Below are 19,357 nucleotides of genomic sequence, written 5' to 3' on the forward strand. Positions count from 1 at the left end.
GCTGAAGAAAGAAACTCCATCTGAATATTTTCATGTGGTTTAATGATGGCATTTTTAATTGCAGCTTACAAAGTTTTTACTATCAGGAAACTTGGAAAAAATATGTGGCCAATTGGATTGTAAAACTTGTGTTTGTTAGAAATATTCAAAGTTGCTTTCCTTAGTAAAAGGGAAATAATTTCTGTCCAAACTCTAATGTGTTAATGAGCAATGAAAATACTGATACCCATCTTGCCGTTGAACAGAGCTGCAGTATTTTAGCAGGGGAAAATATGAAATGAGGCTATAACTTTGTTTCAGATATGATTGTTGTGTAGTCAAGGGAAATTTTTTTTGAGCCTTGTCACTTTTATGAGAAAGTTTATGGCTTAAAAATGTCTCCTGGGTAATGTTGCAAACCAGAAGACCAGTCAATGAGTATGAGTTACTGCGGGGGCCAATCTGGAGCTTGGTGATGGTGGCCACAGTGGTGCAGCTGTCTAACATCAGTAGATCTCTACTGGGTTCAAACTCATTCGGTGGTGTGGCACTATTCCCTTCTGACTGCTGTGAGCGATTGATCATAGGAGAGACACCTGTGAGTTCAAATCTGACATTTTCCTGATGTCAGGTGTTTTAGCTTGGTGATAATTGTTCAAAATTGTGAAGTGATAATAACAAGTTACCATGTGAGGTATTGCCTGAATCCAGTCCGAGTTGGTATTTGGTGTTTAGGTGTGCACAAATGCATATTTGTTCATTTTGTGATGACGTGACTCCTAACAGCTTACCCACTTTAGAAACAGGTCAAGGAGCTTTGCTGCTAGGCCTGTGGAACATTATGATGCTGTAAATGCTGGAATTAAAAGCCTGTCTTTGACGCCCTCCATGAAACCAAAACCTAGCTTGTGCATTGAAAGGTGAGTATGTCTTCAGGAGTAAGTGTGTGTGCCCTGGAAGCCATCTTTTGACTGCTTGCAGTTATGATGTTCATGCCTTGGAGATTTCCATTTCAGATGTTTTGAGTTGAAAAGATTGCTTCCCTGGCCTACTCTGTGATCCTATGTTGACCTTCTAATATTCTCAAGCATGGTTTTCCCTCACCTCCTTTTCTACGTTCATGTGAAGTGTGTAGCTTTTCCAAGTCGTACAGAGCCTTTAGGAACTCCTTTGCAAATCATGGACTGTGATATTCCTTGAGAATAAAAATTGCTGTTGTATTACTTTCTGTATAATGGTGAGTTGTTTTTGCAAATCTGTTACATTTCTACAAAAAACCATCTGAATGTTACATGACAGATTAATTAATTTTCATTGTTATATACATTTTGTAGCTTCCTGTGTAGTCATCTCTCTGTTTGTCATTGTATGGCCAGTTCCATTCCTTAATGCTATTAGTTTGGTGTGAAAGATGAGAAAAAAGAAAAAAAAAAACCAAACCACCTTTCGATTGGCTCCCTTCAAAGAGAAAGTGATATGGTTGTGAAAACTACTGTTGAGAATTCTAGATCTAACATAGAAGGTGCTCAGGGGGCTGGAGCACCTCTGCTATGGGGACAGGCTGAGAGAGTTGGGCTTGTTCAGCCTGGAGAAGAGAAGGCTCCGGGGAGACCTTATAGCACCTTCCAGTACCTGAAGGGGCTACAAGGAAGCTGGGGGGGACTTTTTACAAGGGCCTGTAGTGACAGGACAAGGGGTAATGGGTTTAAATTGAAAGTGGGGAGGTTTAGATTAAATATCAGGAAGAAGTTCTTCCCAGAGAGGATGGTGAGGCACTGGAACAGGTTGCCCAGAGAAGCTGTGGATGCCCCATCCCTGGAAGTGTTCAAGGCCAGGCTGGATGAGGCTTTGAGCAACCTGGTCTAGTGGAAGGTGTCCCTGCCCTTGGCAGGGGGGTTGGAACTAGATGATCTTTAAGGTCCCTTCCAACCTAAACCATTCTGTGATTCTGTATTATTTTAGATAATTTGCAGGTTTTTAAAGGATAATTTATAAGTTCTCTCTGGAATAAATATATTTGCTGCTTTGGGCTTAGACTGTGAGTTACTGCCCATAATAACTGCAAGTTTTGGCACGACTGCCTCTCTGTTAGTGCGACTAAGATTCTAAGTTTAATCCAAAACTTGGAGTATTGGCATTGTTATCATTCTATGTTTGAAAGCTATATATGCTTCTGGAGTAAAGTATTGTAAATCAGCAAGTGTTGTAAATGACACAGTGTCAAATCAGTAAGAGACACAGCTGAGGTGCTGACTTTTACAGCAGCTTGTATTTTCAATGGCGATTTTGATGTTACCATACTATCATGCTGCAAAAAGTGTATAAAATACATATTTTCTTAGACTCTCTGCAGTTAGCAGATACTACTGAAAGGGTATGAGGCTTCTGTCTGTTAATACAAAAATCATGGTGGGTCATCGCCAGGTTGTGTTGTGCTTCTTGTACTTAGGCTGGCACCTGCATTTTAGGCAGCCCGCAGATGCTGGCATCCTGTTCTCAACATACCAGTCAGCTCTTATTTTGAAGTTCACATTGTTCTGTTGACATAAACAAAAACTGTGTGAGACCCCTGAGCACACCTGGTTTGAAGATTTTGATGAGGTAGAGCATAATCTCACTGCTTGACTAGAACATTTCTGTCCTGATACGTCCTGAGACCTGACACCACAGTCAGGGGAAAGTGAGTATATGCAGTTCTGGCAAATGCTGGTGGTTATGCACTAGGTGTTCAAATCGTGGTACAAGCAGTGAGAACCTGAAGTTGAATGAGAGAGTTTCATGTCAAACTGGGTTAAAGTTAACTAAGTTTAACGAAAATGCAAACCCATAGCTTTTCGCAAAATTGCGCCGCGCCGCTTGAGTAGGCTGTGGTGAATTGTTTCAAGCAAATGTTTTAGATCAGGAATCAAATCAGATTCCAAATTCTGCAAGTTAACTTCAGGTGAGTTTTGATTTGTGTATTTACAAGCTGGTTGTTTCCATCTCCTTTGTTTTGCTGTGGTTTGGGAATAGAATTCTTTGTCATTGTCATTTCTGGAGTTTGTGGGCAGGTCTAACCATATCTCTCTTGTTTTCCAGCATGCCGTCAGAAATACTGATAAAGATATTTTCCTACTTGGATGCTGTGTCCCTGTTGTGTGTTGGTTGTGTGAATAAGCACTTCTATCATCTGGCCAATGACAAGTAAGGAAGCGGGAAGCATAACTGCTAGGCTTAATTGGGCAGCAGTAGAGTCTAACTGAGTTACGAGTCTTTCCAATTTAGTTTCACTGATGCCAGAGCACTGATGCATGTACCTACCGGCAATTACTCTGCTGAAAGTGTGCTGCATAGCTCACGGTACCATGTGTTGCATGGAATACTGGCTGTGCAAGCCCTGTTAAATTTAATGGGTGTTATGAGGCAGAAACTAAATACAGTGTTTTGAAGTGTTGCTATTAGCATTTATTTTATTGTAAAATTTGCATAGGTTTGTTTTGTATTCACATGCACCTGCATGGGCTTTCTGGTTCAGGCAATCCTTAGTGGTGTGTAGCCAGTAGCTTTGTAGAATTGTCATAGCTTTCATAATTTTGAAGTCCTGCTTACTTACTTCTTTCATCAGGTTTTTGCAGAGGGTTTGATTTAGTCAGGTGATTCACTAGTGGGTTATCTGTTGCTCCTTCTGTCAAATTTTGGTGACTTAAATGAAAACAGAAGGGACAAAGATAACTACTGACATTTTTGAAAGGGTTTGCTTAGGCAGAGTTCACAAATTACTCTGAGCAATATCATAATAATTTTATGAAAGGATCAAGAGGAGAGATCCTAGTTGGTACGTGATAACTAGGATGTCTGGGTATAATCTTTTTCTAGCTGCATTCATGTTGTTTAAGTGAGAAAATGTCTTCATATATAGGAAGTTGCTGGTATTCATCCATTTCTCACTTACTTGCCGAACCTTGTACAATGGGTCTGTTGACATTGGCACCTTTAGAACTGATGAATTTAAAGGGAAGGCCGTAATCCAGATTTATTTTTGTGAGGCTATCAGCAGGAGCATGTAGACAAAAATCGCATAGTTGACACAAAATGTATATCTTAATATGCGCTTTCCTCTTCAGGATAGTAAGGTAGGATAAAATCATTGTGGCTGTTCAAGGGAAGCTGATTTATCTGTCTTCATTTCAACAACGTCTGTTTCCATTTTCTAATCTTGACAGAGATTACTCTACGTGCACAAATGGGATTTCAGGAGGACATACTTTCCCTTATCTAGAAAACTGACTGGTTCAGTGGGACCAGGTCATTTTTTCCCGCTGCATCTCCATGGAATTTCTTGAGTCACTCAATCTGTTGGTTTGGAATCTGTTTGGAAGTTTTAATTGAAGTCCCTGCATATCTCTGTGACAAATCTTTTTTTTTTTTTTTTTTTTAAGGCAGAGTATCTTTCTGAGGATATTTCTGCTGTCCTGGATGTACAGGATGCTGTCCTTAATGCAACAAGACCATTGGTCTTTCGTCATGATACATCTGTGCTGCCTAATGCTGTCCTTGGGCTATTCAAATAGTGTCTGCACTTTAACAGTTTCTTGGCATTGATGTCTTCCATGAATTGTTGAAGGCAGGGAGGTGTTTCTGAGCCCACCTTCTGCACCTCCCAGCCCCAGCATGTGGCAGTATTCCAGTCTTCCTGTCATGCAGTGTGGGAAGCTCACATGGATGGTGTGTCTGAAAGCCTGAGGGTTTTGGTAACCAGCAGAAAGTGGAAGGGAGAAGCCAGAGCACAAGGCAGATCTTTTTGCCTTGCCCAGATCTTTTTGCCATTGTGATCAAGTGATACTTGACAATGTTGAGTGTCTGTTTCTGGCACTGGAGTCAGAAGTAAGAGGTTGGGTTGGCTTGTTGTAACAATGTCCAATAAGGAACCTTAAGATGAATGTTATATTTAACACTTTGAGGTGAAAGAGGCGTTTATTCTGCTGTGAAAGAGGCAAATATGTGCTTCTCTGTTGGATGTCTTTTTGATCTCTTCAATTCTTCAGAAGTTGAGGATGAAGGGGCAGTGATATCTCCCTAAACATCTGTGATTCCAGGTCTCCCTTTTTCTCTCCTCCACCTTCACGCCCTGTCTGAATTTTTGAGCTTCTTGAACTGATTTGTCATGCTTGCCCAATACTGTTTTGGGAAAGGAAGCAGAAGTATATAACTGGGAGTGAGAAGGGTTGGTAGGTGTTGGTGGCAAATCTGTCTTCACTCAACTCGCATTGCCAGGGATTGTACCTTTGAAATTCAGGAAATGCCTACTACTAACCCCTGTCTTTTCAGCATCATGCAGCCAGATGCTGAGTATCTCTCCCCATGAAAGAAAGGATGTCTGTCTTGGGAGGGGGTTTCTAGTTAACTGTAGAGGATTAAAGGAGAACATCCTACTGGACTTTTTAGGCTGAATAAGACTGGTTGGATGATACACAGCTCAGTTTCACCTGGTGATGGTGTGTCAAGGACATCTTTCCTGTGTTTTCATCATCCTCAATTCTTAACTGCCTTGGAGTTTAAGTAAGAATTTCTTCCCTGGTTTTATACTTCCCTGTTACTGTGATAACTGGGTTGTCTTGTCTTCTGTGGTTTCAAAATTGAAGCATCTTAAATCTTTGTTCTACCTATGAGATTGTTTTTTATCTCCTTCCATCCTTGTCCCTGCCAGAATCTGGGAAAGTTGGAATTTCATGTTGATTGTCAACCCCCATTTACCAGTCATAAGCTTACGAGTCTGTGTGTTTTAAGCAGCTTTGACTCCAAAAATGGCAGTGGGAGATTGTACGTACATCTGCGGAGTGGCAGGCTGGGAGGTGTTTTTGCAATATTCTTGAGTACGTTTTCATCAGTAACAAATAGCCTGGCTCTCTGCATTTCAGGACTTATTCTCAGCAGTTGATGAAGTGAGAGTGGTTTTCATGGGCAGGAGGCAGTGTGGGATGGATTCAGTCCTTGAATGCTTTAATGCTTTAAGGAGAGGAAAAATGCATTACAAAGCACGTTAGTGTAAGTTTGCCTGGGGATAAGTGAGGACTGGTAAAGGTAATCTTGCTGATAAATGGTAGAGAATTTCTCTTGAGAATTTGTTCCTGTTGCTATTCATTTTCTTTAGTGCAGCTGTGTAGACTGTGTGGCTAGCACTTTAAAATCAGAAAACTTATTGGAAACCTTTGTTCACAGATTGTTGTTTGAATTCTTTAACTTCTCGTACTCAATATTCCCTGTACTGTCCTAGAGGTATTGGGGTGTGGGGGGCAGAAATGTGACCTCATACTTTTCCTAACAGGAAAGAGGTGAGCTTATCATTAGTGTTGCGTGTTTCTTTGCTTTCTTCAAGAAGACAACTCTTCTGTGATCTCCTAAAAGGGAGTGCGGAAGGGATTGACAGGACAGTGGTACCGCCACCAAACATAGGTGATTCTAACTGCCCTCTGCCGCCTCACTTTCAGCTGGATCTGTGTGAGACAGCTGGGGGGTCCAGATTGTCTTTGTTGAATAAGAGGTATTAAAACACTTTTATTGCTGTAGCTAATTTTGCGTGAGAAGGATGCATCGTTTTGGGTAGAATTTTCAAAAGTAAGCTTACCCTTAATCAGCTTCATTCTGGATCCTATACTTTCAGGAAAGCAGGCAAGGCTTACCTTTTCCTTGTTTTCTCATGATAGTCTTCTCTTAAATAGGTACTGGTGTGGGTTGGTGTGTTTTGTTAAACTTGCATCAGCGAGTTTAAGGGATAGTCTGTGCAGGTAGTAGCAGCATAAGGGGAAGGAAGGCTAATGGATCTCATTTGGTATGTATAATCCAGAACAAGGAATGTGTTCAGAGATCCATATTTTCTGAGATAGCCTAGTAAGTCCATGAGAAATGGAGCATCTTTTGGTTCCTCAGCCTTCATGTTTATACCAAGGGAACTAGCCTGATACAGGCTGTTGGAAGGTCAAAATGAGTAGAAGTGTACAACTGAGCCTTTACTGGTCTTTTATAAACTTAAATTTAGGTCAAACACAGTTCGGTGCTAATCGAGGACTTTGTATTTTTCTGCTAATATTATGCTCAGTGGTAGCAGAGATCTGCATATAAGAGTAATTAAGTAACTCTTTTTGAAATTTATGTGGTTTTCATCTTTATTCTGTTTTTATTTTAAGTGGAATCTGGCTGAAAATCTATTCCAGTTGTTTTCAAACAAAAAAGACAGTTTGGACAAGGAGCTCTGAGCAAACAGAAACTCTTTTCTTGGGCTGTGCTGCTCTACATGATAAAAAGCCTGGGTACTGGAAGAACGAATACATCTTCAAAGAAATAGCTGCTGTCAAAACAAGAGTAATGCAACTTGTTAAACGTGTACATCCTTATACAGGTCTTCCATATAAAAACAAAGAAGCTATGAAGTAAGCAATGCCTTGTCACAGAAGGTGTTTATTCCCGAACAATGTACAGAATATTAATGGCTTTGGAAGTGCTGGGGGTGTGTGTTGTGTATATGGAAATAGAGCTGTAAAATGTATATCATAATGGGAAGATACTGTGATAGACCATGAATGACCTAGCCGAAGAAATAGAAGTAGCACTTAGAGTAGCAATTGTAAAAATCTATTGTAAGCATAGATTTGTCATTTTGAGAATCTTTTTTTTTAAACACCTTCCTTTCCTCTCAATTCCGAAATAACAGAGCTTGTGGCTTGAGTTGGATAATTGTTCTAAAGGACAAAAAGGGAAAGGAACATATAACAGAGAAGGCAAACCTGTTGTTTAAGGACACATCTGTTACTATACTTTGGTATAGTACAAGTTGGCCATGCTTAGACATCCTGTCAACCCTAAAACTATTTGGAGTTACACCGTTGCTTCCCAACCAAAGCAGACCTCCCATCAAGAATGGGTGAGTGTTAACATGGGATTTTTGAGAGGTTTTTGGTGTAAGTGGTTGATAACGTGTCTGTGGGAGCTATCTGACCTTGGTTTGACTTAAGTTCTTTCTTGGAAGGTCTCTGTCTTTGTTTCTTTCAAAGCCTCTGTCCTTCCCTTCATTGGTAGAGTTTCTTCTAAGAAAGGGGTGTGCAAGCAATGACATTAATTCGTAGATTGATGTAGCTACTGGCATACAAGTTACAGACTGCTAGATCCTCCCTTAGAAACCTGAATCTATGGTGTAGATACAAATGAGCATTAAACAAACATGTAAATCTCAGAGAATTTAATATGAGATGTTTAGAATGGAAGAGTGCATCAGTGTGGATACAATCAGGTAATCTGTGTTACTAATTTTTTTTTTTTTCTATCTGTTAGGTGTGTATGTGACTTTAGGGAACTTAGTGGTTGCCTGTGTGTACAATATAAGTACCTGCATAAAAATTAAAGTAGCCCGCAGCGCAGCGTGGGATAACTGTTGTTTTGTAGCTTAGATGTGTGCAGTATTTTTCTGGCATTATATTCTGAGGAAAGATGTTTCAATTAGAATTGTGTATTTGAGGTATGTGAGTGTTTGGTTGCTGTCAAGGAGTTTTCCACATGTCTCTCTCTTATGTGTGGTTTTAGTATGTGCACTATCAGCTACAGGCTTCTTATACAAAACACCTAGCAGTAGAGCTCTGAAAAGAGAGTATTGTTATTAACCTACAAAAAACGGGGTTCATAGAGCGGAACAAAGCGTTTGCCTAAAAAAAAGTAAAGAAAGAGAACCCTTTGGGGTAAAGTCATCTGGGCAGCTCAGGCTGGAAGTCTTGCAGTCAAATTATGTACATAGTTGTTTCTGCTGAGGGGATGATTCTTACGCAGAAAATAGTAAAATAAAACTTCCAGGCATGAGTGCATCTTCACAGAATTGTAAGTTGCTAGAGCTTGTGAATATACATGAAGGTAACAATTTCAGAAATACCAGGATGTTAAGACTATAAGGAGCTAGTGCAGGGGCTTTGGGAAAGCCCCTGTATTTATGCCAGCTTGATTGACTTAAAGATGGAAAGGGTTGGTGTCCTGTCCTAGCCCCAAATCTTACTGTTCAAGGTAATGTGTCAAGGTTCCTGTCTGTTGGTGTTTTCCCAGCAGTGTGTAGTGGTAGGTGATACTACTGAGAACTGTAGGAACAGTTTTGAATATAACAACAGCCTAAGTCTGTGGGGTGTTTTAGAAAGAGTTACTTCTCCGTTCTGAAGAGGTCCTCTAAGAACCCCTGTGAAGTATGATCTTTAGTTAAAGGGTATTGCGGAACTAAGTCGCTTTAGTGACTGGCAAAATCTAAAATAGTATTAACAGAATGAAAAGCTGGTTCTGACAGAAGCTTTTAACTCATTATATGTACAGTTTGATCCTTTTTTTTTGAATTTTGATTCTGTGGAGGAAGAGTTTACCTTCTTAGTAGCTTGCTTCATGCTGACTTCCATCTAGTACCAACATAGTATTAGAAATAAATTGTAGAGTAATTCTGTGGCTATTTTGAAATGTTGGGCAAGCATATAATCTCTTCGTCTTAAGTAGTGTATTGGGACATCCTATGGTGGCTTTTGTTTCTTTTCCTGTTAGGTGTTGAGATCCTGCTGCTGTATTTGTTTGGAAGTAAAGTTTATGGTTTATGTGCGTGCTGAAAGCTTTCAAAACCATTTTCGTCATGTGCTGTTGGTCAGACTTCAGAGTTAAAAATGAAATTGGGCTGAACTTTTACATAAATAAGGAGACATACTCTTGTTGCTATATTCTCTGGTTTTTTTTTTTTCAAAGGCCTCGTCGACGTTCCTTGATTGCTGAATACCATCTTGCTAACCTGACTGAAAGTAGTGTAGCAGTTGGTGCTGATAAGCTTGTCCAACTCTTCAGTCTGAATCCAGGGCTCTTAGTAGGACTTTGGAAGGTAAGGTAACATTTTGTTCCAATACTTTATTAAAATTTGAAGAAACAGATTCCTTGACCTTGTAGTTTGGGATTTTTGTGTGTGTGGGGTGCTTGTTTTTTTATCTTCCTTTTTTCTTTGGATTTTTGGAAGATCTTTTCTAAACTAACCACAAGAAAATACAGGAGGGCCAGCTAGTTGATGATTTATTGTATTCTGTTGGAGGACTAGCTGTACTTTTAAAAAAACCCAACCCATACCTCTAATTAAAAGAACAGTTATGTATCATAGTATATTAGATACTGTAATGATCTTATTTCTGTGTTCAGCCATATTTATTTTGCAGTCTTCACATGCCGAAGTTTGATACTCTGAAGGCGTTTTAAATGGATCGGTTTGAGAAGGGATGTGCTTCTTCCTTGACTTATGCCTTGCCCTGTCCCCATCACTCAAAGTGATGAATTCTCACAGGGCAACTTTGCTAGTTGTTTCATTTAATCTATATGACCAGGTAGTCGTATCCTGCTCCAGCGGTAGGAAGGCTGTAAATCATGCCCTTTTAGAGATACTCTGTTCTTGGTATTAAGTGTCTAAGTTAAGGGGTTAGTCTCTGTAGGCTGTGTGTGGAGATGGATGACTTCAGACAGGAGTGCAGAACGTCTGAAGTAGACTTCTGCTGTAAAGGAATCTGCGTCTGTGGGCTGAATGCACTGTGGTCGGAGGTTGCATACGGCTGGGTGCTATGGAAGCCCATCTCAGGTGCTCTGCTCTTGGGCTCAGTTCAGAGGGGGCAGCCCTTTTTTCCTACCCCTGCCATGTGAATGAGGTAGACTTACATTGTTTGACACTGGCAAGTAACTCCCCTCAGGAAGACCCTGGACTCTAAACTCGGTCTCATTTCCAGCTGGAAACTCTCACAAGCTCAGATGTGCACAATCACCAGAGGAATTGTTTAAAACCACAGAAGGAATGTATGTTTTAATCTTACTTAAAGGTGTCCATTTCCCAGAAAACTTGAGACTGGCTGATGTGCATGAGCCTATTATGGGTTGTCTCAGTCTGTGAAAAGCTCGGATAAGTGAACTGCCGTTTGTTATCAAAAGTTTGGTATATTGGTGTCACAGTGTTGTTTTCCCTAAGGACTTGCTAGTGCGTTACCCTTCCCACGCTTGGAAATAGAACTCCTTAAGCACTTGGAAATGATTCAGTCAAAACTAAGTTTCATAAAGTTAAGCATCAGGTGCCTCACTCTAATAGTTTTCCTGCTTACTTTTCTGAACAGCTGTTCTTACTCTTTACATGGGCCGAGTAACATTAGACCATTAACTGTAGATGGGTGTAATAATCATAAATGCCTCATAGCTTGTTTCTTTTTCCCCATAGCTTAGTTGTTGATGCTAGTAATTTTGATAATCAAGGACAGGTTATGTGGGACTTTTGGTATTCGGACAGAGAAAGACTGAGAGACCCTGTGATTGATAAATATCTATTGTTACATCTTTTACAGCTGTAATTTTCCACTATGAAAGTACAGGAGTAGCTAAGAAAATAATAAAAGTTTGAGTAGGGGTTGTCATTTCCTGCTTGGTAACTCAGAGAAATGAAAACAATAGTTGCCCATTTTTCAGGACAGTAATTGACTGCTAGCGGTGAATAATTTTGCCATTGATTTATGTGTTTTGCAACTGGAGGACTTAAAAATGCATTTTTCTTAAAAAAAAAAGGCTGAAATTCTAGCATTCTGTGTTTTTGAAGTAAATAGATACCTTTTGGCTCTGTTTAGTTCTCACATTGAGCTCTGAAGCTTTCTTTGATCTATATAGGCCTATAGAAGATATGCCTTACAGTTTTCCCAGGAGTACATAATCTGGTGAAGACATCTGGGGTTTTATTTTGAAACACACTATTTCTATCGACTAGCTCTCTATTCCTCATTGATGTTAGCTCCCTTTGCTGATAGTTCCTTTCATATGCAAATAAGCTTGATGCTTAGGTATTTAGTAGCTGGGAGGAAGGCCTGTTTGACTCTTTAGGTATCTGGTTTAAAGTGGTAAGTAGAAGCTAGAGCAGTACAATTAATGGATTGCTGCTGATAACTTTTGCCCTGGCATAGCTGGTTTCCCTCCTTTTCTGCATGAAACAGAAACGCAGTGATCTTTTGCATATATTCTGTACTCTTGTGAAAAGCAGTTATAGGAGTCCAAGTGTTAAAGCAAGCCATTATTAACATTATTACAATAACTGACAGACTAATAAGCAGCAGCATTTATCTGTGAATTTTAATGCTCAGGAAGACCTTGTGAAAAAAAGTATTTCCAGAAGAAAATACATCTACTTTAATTAACTTTTCAGGAGAAAAATGAAATAGCTTTTATTATGGCGAGCCTTCATTATCATCAACTTCTTGAGAGAAGCACTTTGGGTTCTGCTACTGTGTAAGTTTTGATTTCTTCTTTGTGGGTAAAGAAGATAACCTTTTGAATAAAGCTTTGAGTTTTACAGTTAAAATTGGCTGTTGGTAAGAGGTTTATATTTAGGCAGTAATTAACTATTCTTGTTTAATATAAACAACAGTTATGGTAACTATATACAAAGCTGTAGAAGTATTTTCATGCTAAAATGTTGCCACTGTTACGCTATGAAGGAGATAATTTAGTCATATAAGCCTACTAGTATTGCTGTATTGACAAAGTTAGAAATAAACTGTCCATATGGTCTCCCTTTTCATAAGCAGTCTTTTTTTATTCCTTCTTCCTATCTGACCTAGGAAGGAGGGAGTAGGAAAGTTAGGAAGCAGGAAAATAATCTTTAGCTGTGTAAGAGGAGAGGGGGAAAAAAAAAAACTAGTAGACCTGGAATGTGCCTGCATTTATCTTTCAGTCCTATTGAAAAACTAGCTGGATTTCCTGTGAAGTGTTTGTGTATATGTGTATATTGCAGTGTATAACTCAATATCTGTTTATACACTGTAAACTGTTTGTAAATACGGAGTTTTTTAGCTGTAGAGGATGATTTTGGGAATTTATTTCCCCCCCCTTCAGCCCACCCCCTTGGCTTTCTGCCCAAATGCTGTTGTATCTACTGGTAGTCTTAACGTGTAGTATGGCTCTTTCACACGGACTGTAAGACCTAGCACTATCTCCTTTCCTACCAAATAGGATCCTGTGTGGGAGCTGCTCAGTTGCCTCTGGGGTTTGGGCTCATCTGGTGATTTGTGTGCACTAGTTTCTCTTTTAGGTTAGCCATAGCCAAAATTATTCAGTAACTGCTATTCAGACAAGTCAAAGCTAGTTGGCTTTTAAATTTGTAGTTAACCTGATGCTTTTTTCTTTCGTAAACAAGTCCATATTTTGGAGTTTAACAGATGTAGCTTTTAAAGTTACCTGACACATTTTCTGCGTTTGGCTAGACTGGACAGCTGATGAGAAGTATTAGACACTGTGCTAGGCATTTTAAAAGAAGTATGATGGACTAGAGATGTTTGATTTTCAAAAGCATTAAAAAAGAAGAAAAGCTTATTTTCTAATAATTTTTTTCCCCTCTTACAAGCTCTCTTAAGATGATAGTCTCAGTGTAGGGCTGTTTACTGCATCACTTTCTGTTAAGTAATTCACCCTTGCTTAATTTTTTTTTTTTTTTTTAAAGCCCATATGCTCTTCCACCTAGTAAACCTGTACTGGATGATGTTGACCCAGAGTATGGACTGCATGACTATGATCTGCATCTTGATATGCATGGTGGAAGCTGCACCTACATGTGTGGAACATTCAAGAGCCTCTTCTGCAGGAAAGGTAGAGTTGACAGAAAAAGTAATGTCTGTTTTTTAAAATGATCCCTGCTGTTATGTTTTGTCTCTTATTCAGTATCTCTGTTTCTCCCCATAAAAAAGAAATGGATTTTTCAGAGTAAGCTATGTTTTTGTTGTTTGATTTCTTTATGTCTGCGTGGTGCGTTGTGGTAAGATTGCTCTGTATGAAGTCTGCCTGCTATTACACTGATGTAGTGTCAGGTCTGAGACCGAAGTTCTGCAGGCTGTCAGGATATTTTCATTTGGTTCAGTGCTCAGTTATTAATGCAGTGGCACAGTTTTTGATGCCTTTATTTCCACTTGTATACTGTATGGATAGGGTAAGTTTGTCCTCATACATTTTGGAGACCTATTTCTGTATAATTCTTCTCATGTATACTTTAATACTTAAAAAAACCCCTATAAACCTTAAAATTCATGACATAGTTGACATAAAAATATTTGTAAAATTAAGGTTGCATGTTCTGATGTGCTTTCATTATATAATGAACAATTTCAGTGATTTTAACTGTACTGGTTTTTTTTTTTTTCCCAGTTATTAGTATTTCTTTTAATGAGACATGGTTAGCCATCCATGCTCATGTTCAGCCCAACTTAATAATTATGCTAGGGGTTTGCTAAATATGGGATGAGCTCTCTTTTGACTTAACTTCAGCACAACCCTGCCTGCAGCTACACAGCTGTCTGTCAGCAGAAACATATTAAAATTTTAAACTTAAACAAAATTAAATGCTGTAAATTATTGTTTCACACTATTTTTCTGGTAAGTACTAATGACCTGTTGATTTCAGAAAACACTGTTTTTGATGAAGACAGTAGAGGGCACTGTTACCAGGCTTGCATGTTTTTGCAGTGGTAGAACAAATTTCCCTATGACTTTTGTTTTTTAAAATTTGTATGTGATGACTCTAAGACCTGTCATTTAGACTGTAGGCTTGTGCAGAGTGTGGAGTGCTGTAGTCCTATGAATCTGAAACGTACATGTGTTCAGATTCCCCAACAGCTCCAAGCTTGAAATAGAGGAATGCTTATAAGGGTGAAACTTCAATGAAATTCTATCCGTGTAGGTATAGAAACCTCTCCTGAGGTGGTGTTCATTACAGGAGTCCTCTTTATACCCTCAAAAAAGTAATTTCTTCTGTAAATTGGCCAGAGGGTTGAGTTTTGGGTTGGTTTTTTTTTGAGGTGAATGTCATGTTTTGTTTTCTAAAATGAAAATGTTATGCTCCTAGCAATACAGCTGTATGAGAGAAAGCAGTATGTGGCACACTTTTCTTTGTTGGTATCACTTTTTTCCCCGCTTAGAAGCGAATTCTGTTATAGGTTAAGCTGGTGTATATGCCAATTGCAGCAAGTGTCCAGGAGCTACGGTTGTGATGCCATCTCACTTTGACAGATAGAGAATCTGTTCTATAATCACGAGTCTTTTCTGAACTCTTTCATTCTTGTGTCTTTTAGCTGTGTGACAGCTGCTAGATTCTGCTTTGGCAGGACATCAGCCAGCCAGAACCATGGTTTTGCAGGCAATAGGCTGATTTGTCATTTAGTTTCCTTCCATGCACTTGCACAGTAATTCCTCTTGGAAAATGCTTGATTTCCTCCATAATTTGTGTTCTGAAATGATGTGGTGAGGCAGCTCATGGTTGTCTGCTGTCACGTCTTCACAGTAACTTGCTGTTCGCTTCTCTTTCTGGTAAACACGTTTTTCCTGAACATGGCCAACAGTGTAGCTTTGTCCAAACTGGTTCTATGTGATGGTTTGTGCCTTGCTTTTAGGCTCCAATGTAACAATACTCTGTCCCATTCTCAGGGAGGGCTCTGAAGCACGGGGGTCTCCGACACAGAGAGACTTCTTGCTACTTCTTAAAATTCTCTACCCAACCCAGGTTTATTTTAAATTATGGATGTGACGTGCTAACGGCGGTCTCCACAACCTGAGACACAGATCAGTTGTCAGCTATTATACTGTTATTTTACTTATTTATTCGTTGCCATCAGGAAGCTGTAGACACTCCTAGGTTACCTGGGAATGCCGTGTTATTCTGCGGAATCACTGATTTGTTTCTTCATGTTCAGTTTTATTTGTCTGCCTTTTGTTAGTGTTCGTTAATGTTGTGCTTCATGTTGCTGCTCTATTTTCAGTTCTTTCTGCAAAACTCTTAATGTTAAATTAAAAAAAAAAATTAGCACACTTCATGGGTACAAGTGGATGGAGTATATATGGCTTCAGATCTCCTTTCCTGTTATTAATACTTGCACTGCAGTAACTGGCTGTTTTGCCACTCTGTTTTTGGCTATTTTTTAGCATTTTATTTTGTGCTTCCTTCCATTCAAACAGAATTGGTAATATGGGACTGTTAGCATATTCACCCTACAGTATCTGCCAAATACTTTCAAATTGAATTTATTGGAAAACTTTTGTTTTCAGGAAGCTGTGACAGGCTTTTCATATGACTCACAGGAGCCATGAATACTACATCTAGCTTTTTAATAAACATTCTTGAAACAGAGATAAATACATCTCAACTTTTTAAACATAGCTTTGTAGCCATGTGTGGTAGTCTAAGCTTTGGCTTTTCAATGTTATTCCTTGTTGATGTAAGTTGATACGTTGTGCTTGCAAAATGTAATGGGGAGATTTGCTGTCTGTTTAGCTTTTAAGTTTTGTTTCTGTAATATCACATCACGTGTTTAAAATGTCTTTGCTTGGCCTTGAAGATTGATTTCCAAGTCGAAATGACCATTTTGGCATGGTAAGGCTGGTTGTTGCCACCAGAATTAGTGTTGAGTGCAGCCTTCCCTGTGAAAATAACAATCACATTACAACTTGCAACAAAGGCTTGGTTAGCAAAGCAAACTCACTTGGCTTTTAGCTAAAATAAGTGCCTTTGAACTGTTGGGCTATTTGTTTCTTTCCCCTGAGGTTTGTTTACATGATGTATTTTCTTTATTTTAGTATTCCCTTTATTTGGAAATATTTGCTCCCTATAAGCTCTACTGATGAAAGGGCTGCCTTGCTCCTGTACATCTTGCATAATCTTGGCTAGTACAAGGAAACAATGAAACAAATTCTAGATCCAGCTGAAGGAAGCCCTGTCCAAATTGCTTCCTCTGTGTTTCCCTTGGTATGTTTAACATGGCTTGCTCTTCCCTTTAATTTCCCTTTCTCATGTGACTGCGATGAGGAGGGTGAGACTTCAATACTTAGCACTTCAGATTCTTGCTAATTTCAAGGTGTACTTTTTCTTTCTCCTGTATATGAGAACTGCAGTAGAGCTTTTACATTTTAAAAAATAATTATAAATCAGTGAATCACAGAATGATTTGGGTTGGAAGGGACCTTAAAGATCATCTAGTTCCAACCCCCCTGCCATGGGCAGGGACACCTTCCACTAGACCAGGTTGCTCAAAGCCACATCCAGCCTGGCCTTGAACACTTCCAGGGATGGGGCATCCACAGCTTCTCTGGGCAACCTGTTCCAGTGCCTCAGCACCCTCTCTGTGAAGAACTTCTTCCTGATATCTAATCTAAACCTCCCCGCTTTCAATTCAAACCCATTACCCCTTGTCCTGTCACTACAGGCCCTTGCAAAAAGTCCCCTCCCAGCTTCCTTATAGGCCCTTTCAGGTACTAGAAGGCTTCAATGAGATCTCCCCGGAGATACAGGATTCAACTAACCCAGCTAAATACTGGATTGACTAACCCATGAATAATTACCCATCAGATTCCTGATCTGTGCCACCTATTTCCATTCTGGCTTAAAGTTAAGAGTTAGTTGGGTTAGCTTGATAGCTGGGTCCTTAGCTCCTTTGTTTAGCTCTTGGCGTGGTTGTTAGTGGCGGGGCAGGTTTGTTCCTTAGTGGGTTGGGGGGGTCAGCTGGTTTTTGTCTTGGTGGGGTTGTGGCCCTGGGGCTCTTTCTCTGGGGGCTCTCTGGCTCGGATTCTCACTACTTGGGACCTGCTTGTGTGTTGGTCGGCAGGTGGTATCGTATGTTGTATTGTCTATTATTTCAATTACTTCGTAGTAGTATTGTTAGATTAGTATCACTATAATTTTCATTTATATTCAAGTATTAAATAGTTCTTATCTCAACTTTATGAGCTTCCTTGTCTTTTCCTCTGATTCTCCTCCTTTACTGGAGGAGGGATGGGAGGTGAATGAGTGGCTGAGTTGTACTTAATTGCCTGATAAGGTTAAACCACAACACTGGTGTTTAAAGTCTCTTGTATAAAAGCTGAACTTTAAACGTGAACTTTCAGAGTTCACTCAGTAAAGTGTGACTATTTATCTAAAATATTTTTATCTTGAATGAAATCTTGTCATTGGATTTGACTTACTGAGATTTGAAACTGAACCACTTGGATAGGTATCAACTTAATAGACTTATCTGCACTTTGAGCTAGATCCTGAAAGTGAATTCTGCTTACATTTTCCTCAGAGGTCTCTGAGCCCTCATTGCAAGGACAGTGACTATCACTGCCTGGAGTGATGCAGTTTCCTTCAACCATACGTAGTATTTCTTGGGCACAGTTATGTTGGTTCCACTGTATTCACACTCCTATTCCAGTGTCTGTACTGAAAAACCTGCTGCTTCTGTCCCCTGTCATGTGTTGGGCTGCTTGCTCCATGCAGTAAGTATTCTTTGGACTCCTCACTTGTGAGTGATGTCTTTCCAGCGTTGGTTTGTGGCCAGGCATTTCTTGGGAGCGGCTTGACCCCACAGTTTCAATTTGGAGAAGTTTCTGGCTTCTGTGGTGAACTGTGGGATCTCCCTCTGTCACTTTGCCTCCAGCTGTCTGCCTTCAGCAGCCATGGGCCAAAGGCTTTTGCTGCTCCTTCGCACAGGCTTTAGCTTTTCAACCTAACCCTAACCCTTTCTGATGTTGCTGCTTCTGTCCTCAGCCTCATGCTGCTGCTTGGCCATGGTGAAAGGAGAACCACAGGCAAAACACCTCTCTGTTCACTTTTTCCACTTGTATCTTAAACCTCTACAAGCCTCTTCAGACATCTTACCATCCAGAGTCTTCTACTGGATCCTAACAAGCTGTATTTTCCTGGGAATTCCTTCTCTCCCTTCCCGCCTTCTGCAAGTGCTACTGGGTACATAGTTCTGTTACTTTGGTGGTTGGTTTTTTTTAGGCTTATAGTGCTTTTTGTTGCACTTTTATGAGAGTATCTTATGTTTAAGGAAATTTATTTAAGGGATGTAAATCTGCTTGTGTCATGATGTGATTTTTTTTTTTTTGTAGTCAGAAACCTTGTTTGTTACGATGTACCCCAATTTATAATCAGACCGTTGGACTCCCTGGTTAACTTTACTCCTCCAGTTGCGAGGGCAAAAAGAACAATTGAAAAAAGTCAATCTCTTTTCAGTGGGAAAGGAGGGCATACCAAAGAAGTATGGTTATGTGTAGTACTAAAATAAAATAAAAAAAAAAAATCACAAAGGAATCTCAATCATTCTGTCAAAAATGAAAGTGAGCTTTTGGAAAGCTATCTTAAAAAAAATGAACAAATTCATGATTTAAAAACCTGATTCAAATCAAGGCATACTGTCAGTGTAAATGATGCAATATCCTTTCCAGGGGGTACTGGTAGTTATCCTTATACCCTGTTGTATAGGGTTATTTGAGTTACCAAACAGAATAGAGAAACTTTAAAAAAAAAAAAAAAAAGGCAGGGGGGTTGGGGGGGGCTCTATGTTATAATTTTTCATGTGTTTTGTGT

General features: G+C 39.6%; 1 protein-coding gene across 1 annotated transcript in view; it reads left to right on the forward strand.

Moving 5' to 3' along the window:
- The first annotated feature begins 834 nt into the window (after positions 1 to 834).
- Positions 835 to 19,357, forward strand: part of FBXO15 (F-box protein 15) — a 23,205-nt gene continuing 4,682 nt past the window's right edge. The window contains exons 1-7 of the mRNA XM_010148516.1: positions 835 to 899; positions 3,058 to 3,162; positions 7,143 to 7,385; positions 7,667 to 7,876; positions 9,712 to 9,841; positions 12,173 to 12,255; positions 13,466 to 13,611. Of these exons, the coding sequence (XP_010146818.1) occupies positions 868 to 899; positions 3,058 to 3,162; positions 7,143 to 7,385; positions 7,667 to 7,876; positions 9,712 to 9,841; positions 12,173 to 12,255; positions 13,466 to 13,611 (949 nt within the window). The 5' untranslated portion in view covers positions 835 to 867. The remainder of the gene's footprint in view (positions 900 to 3,057; positions 3,163 to 7,142; positions 7,386 to 7,666; positions 7,877 to 9,711; positions 9,842 to 12,172; positions 12,256 to 13,465; positions 13,612 to 19,357) is intronic.

This window comes from Eurypyga helias, unplaced genomic scaffold (assembly GCF_000690775.1).
Source record: "Eurypyga helias isolate BGI_N326 unplaced genomic scaffold, ASM69077v1 scaffold15253, whole genome shotgun sequence".
Lineage (NCBI taxonomy): Eukaryota > Metazoa > Chordata > Aves > Eurypygiformes > Eurypygidae > Eurypyga > Eurypyga helias.